At 58.0% G+C, this 1,196-nt stretch overlaps 1 protein-coding gene across 1 annotated transcript in view; it reads left to right on the forward strand.

Moving 5' to 3' along the window:
• The window catches only part of IGSF21 (immunoglobin superfamily, member 21), a gene marked incomplete at its 5' end in the record, with an annotated part of 3,576 nt that overhangs the window by 1,401 nt on the left and 979 nt on the right, over positions 1-1,196 (forward strand). Inside the window, 2 exons of the mRNA XM_010131447.1 lie at positions 831-916; positions 1,135-1,180. Of these exons, the coding sequence (XP_010129749.1) occupies positions 831-916; positions 1,135-1,180 (132 nt within the window). The remainder of the gene's footprint in view (positions 1-830; positions 917-1,134; positions 1,181-1,196) is intronic.

The following is a 1,196-nucleotide window of genomic DNA, read 5'->3' on the forward strand; positions in this document are numbered from 1 at the left end:
GTAGTTTTTACTTTTTTTTTCTGCTTTATGTGTTTTTGCACTTTTTGTCTTTTCTTTTGGGAATTTTCAGGCCCCTGTGGGCCAAAGCGAGGTGCCAATGTAGGGCTGCACAATGAGAGGAGAAGGTCACCTCCCAGGTGACCATGGGAGCCGGTGAAGAAGTTAGTGGGAGCCCCTCGCTTTTACCCCATGTGATCTCCCACCCTGGCTGAGCAACTTGCCCCCAGGCAAGGATGGGTTTCCCCTAGTGGAACCTCTCCTGGTTCCCCATCAGAAGAGCCTGAGCTCTCCACTGGGGTTGCCCCAGCTTCAGGGTAGCCTCCTGGGCAGGCTGCCCCAGCCTTCCTCCCCTTGAGGTGGGTGGAGAAGACTGGGCGTTGCTCCTGGCCAGGTAGGACACTTGGCTTGCTGCATCAGCAACGACTCACCAAGGCCGCCTTGTTCTGGGGGTGCTTTTCTGAGGTGCCCATCTCCATGGCTTCAAACCAACCTGACCTCTCTTGGCCCCTGTTTCTGAGCAGAGCAGGGATGATTAGGCAATGTGTCCTTCACCACCAATGCATCCCATTGCGGTCATCTGTCAATCTCAGTCTTGCTGTTCGTCCTCCCGCACGGTCCTTGCCTTCCTGTCTATCAGTCATTTGGACATCTGTCAGCCTGTCCATCAATCACCCAGCCATCAGCCCGACCGTGGGCTGACACCCCGCGCACCGTGCCACCCCCTCACCACGATTGTTCATCAAACCGTCACTAACCCTGGCCAAGGGCACCCACTGGCTCTGGGAACCCCTTGCTCGGCTGACATCCCCTCTCGTTCCCTCCCTTTGCAGTTGCTCCCAAGGGCCCGAAGATCACGATGACCCCGACAAGAGCCCGTGTCGGAGACACCGTGCGGATCTTAGTGCAGGGCTTCCAGGTCAGTATCCCCATCCATTCCCATCGCTGTGGGGCGATGCCGTGCCAATGGACAGCCTTGTATCCGTGCCAGGGGTTGGCTTGGCGGCCGTGGGTTGCATCATGGTCCCTACATTGGTGCACCCTGGGTGTTTTGGCTGTACCCCATCCTTGCTCTGGGCACGAGACAGGGTTTGCTCACCCTCTATGCTCATCTCACAGCCCCCCATCTCCCCACAGAACGAAGTCTTCCCTGAGCCCCTCTTCACCTGGACGCGAGTGGGGAGTCGGCTCCTCGACGG

Source organism: Buceros rhinoceros, unplaced genomic scaffold, assembly GCF_000710305.1.
Source record: "Buceros rhinoceros silvestris isolate BGI_N320 unplaced genomic scaffold, ASM71030v1 scaffold7942, whole genome shotgun sequence".
In the NCBI taxonomy this organism is placed as follows: domain Eukaryota; kingdom Metazoa; phylum Chordata; class Aves; order Bucerotiformes; family Bucerotidae; genus Buceros; species Buceros rhinoceros.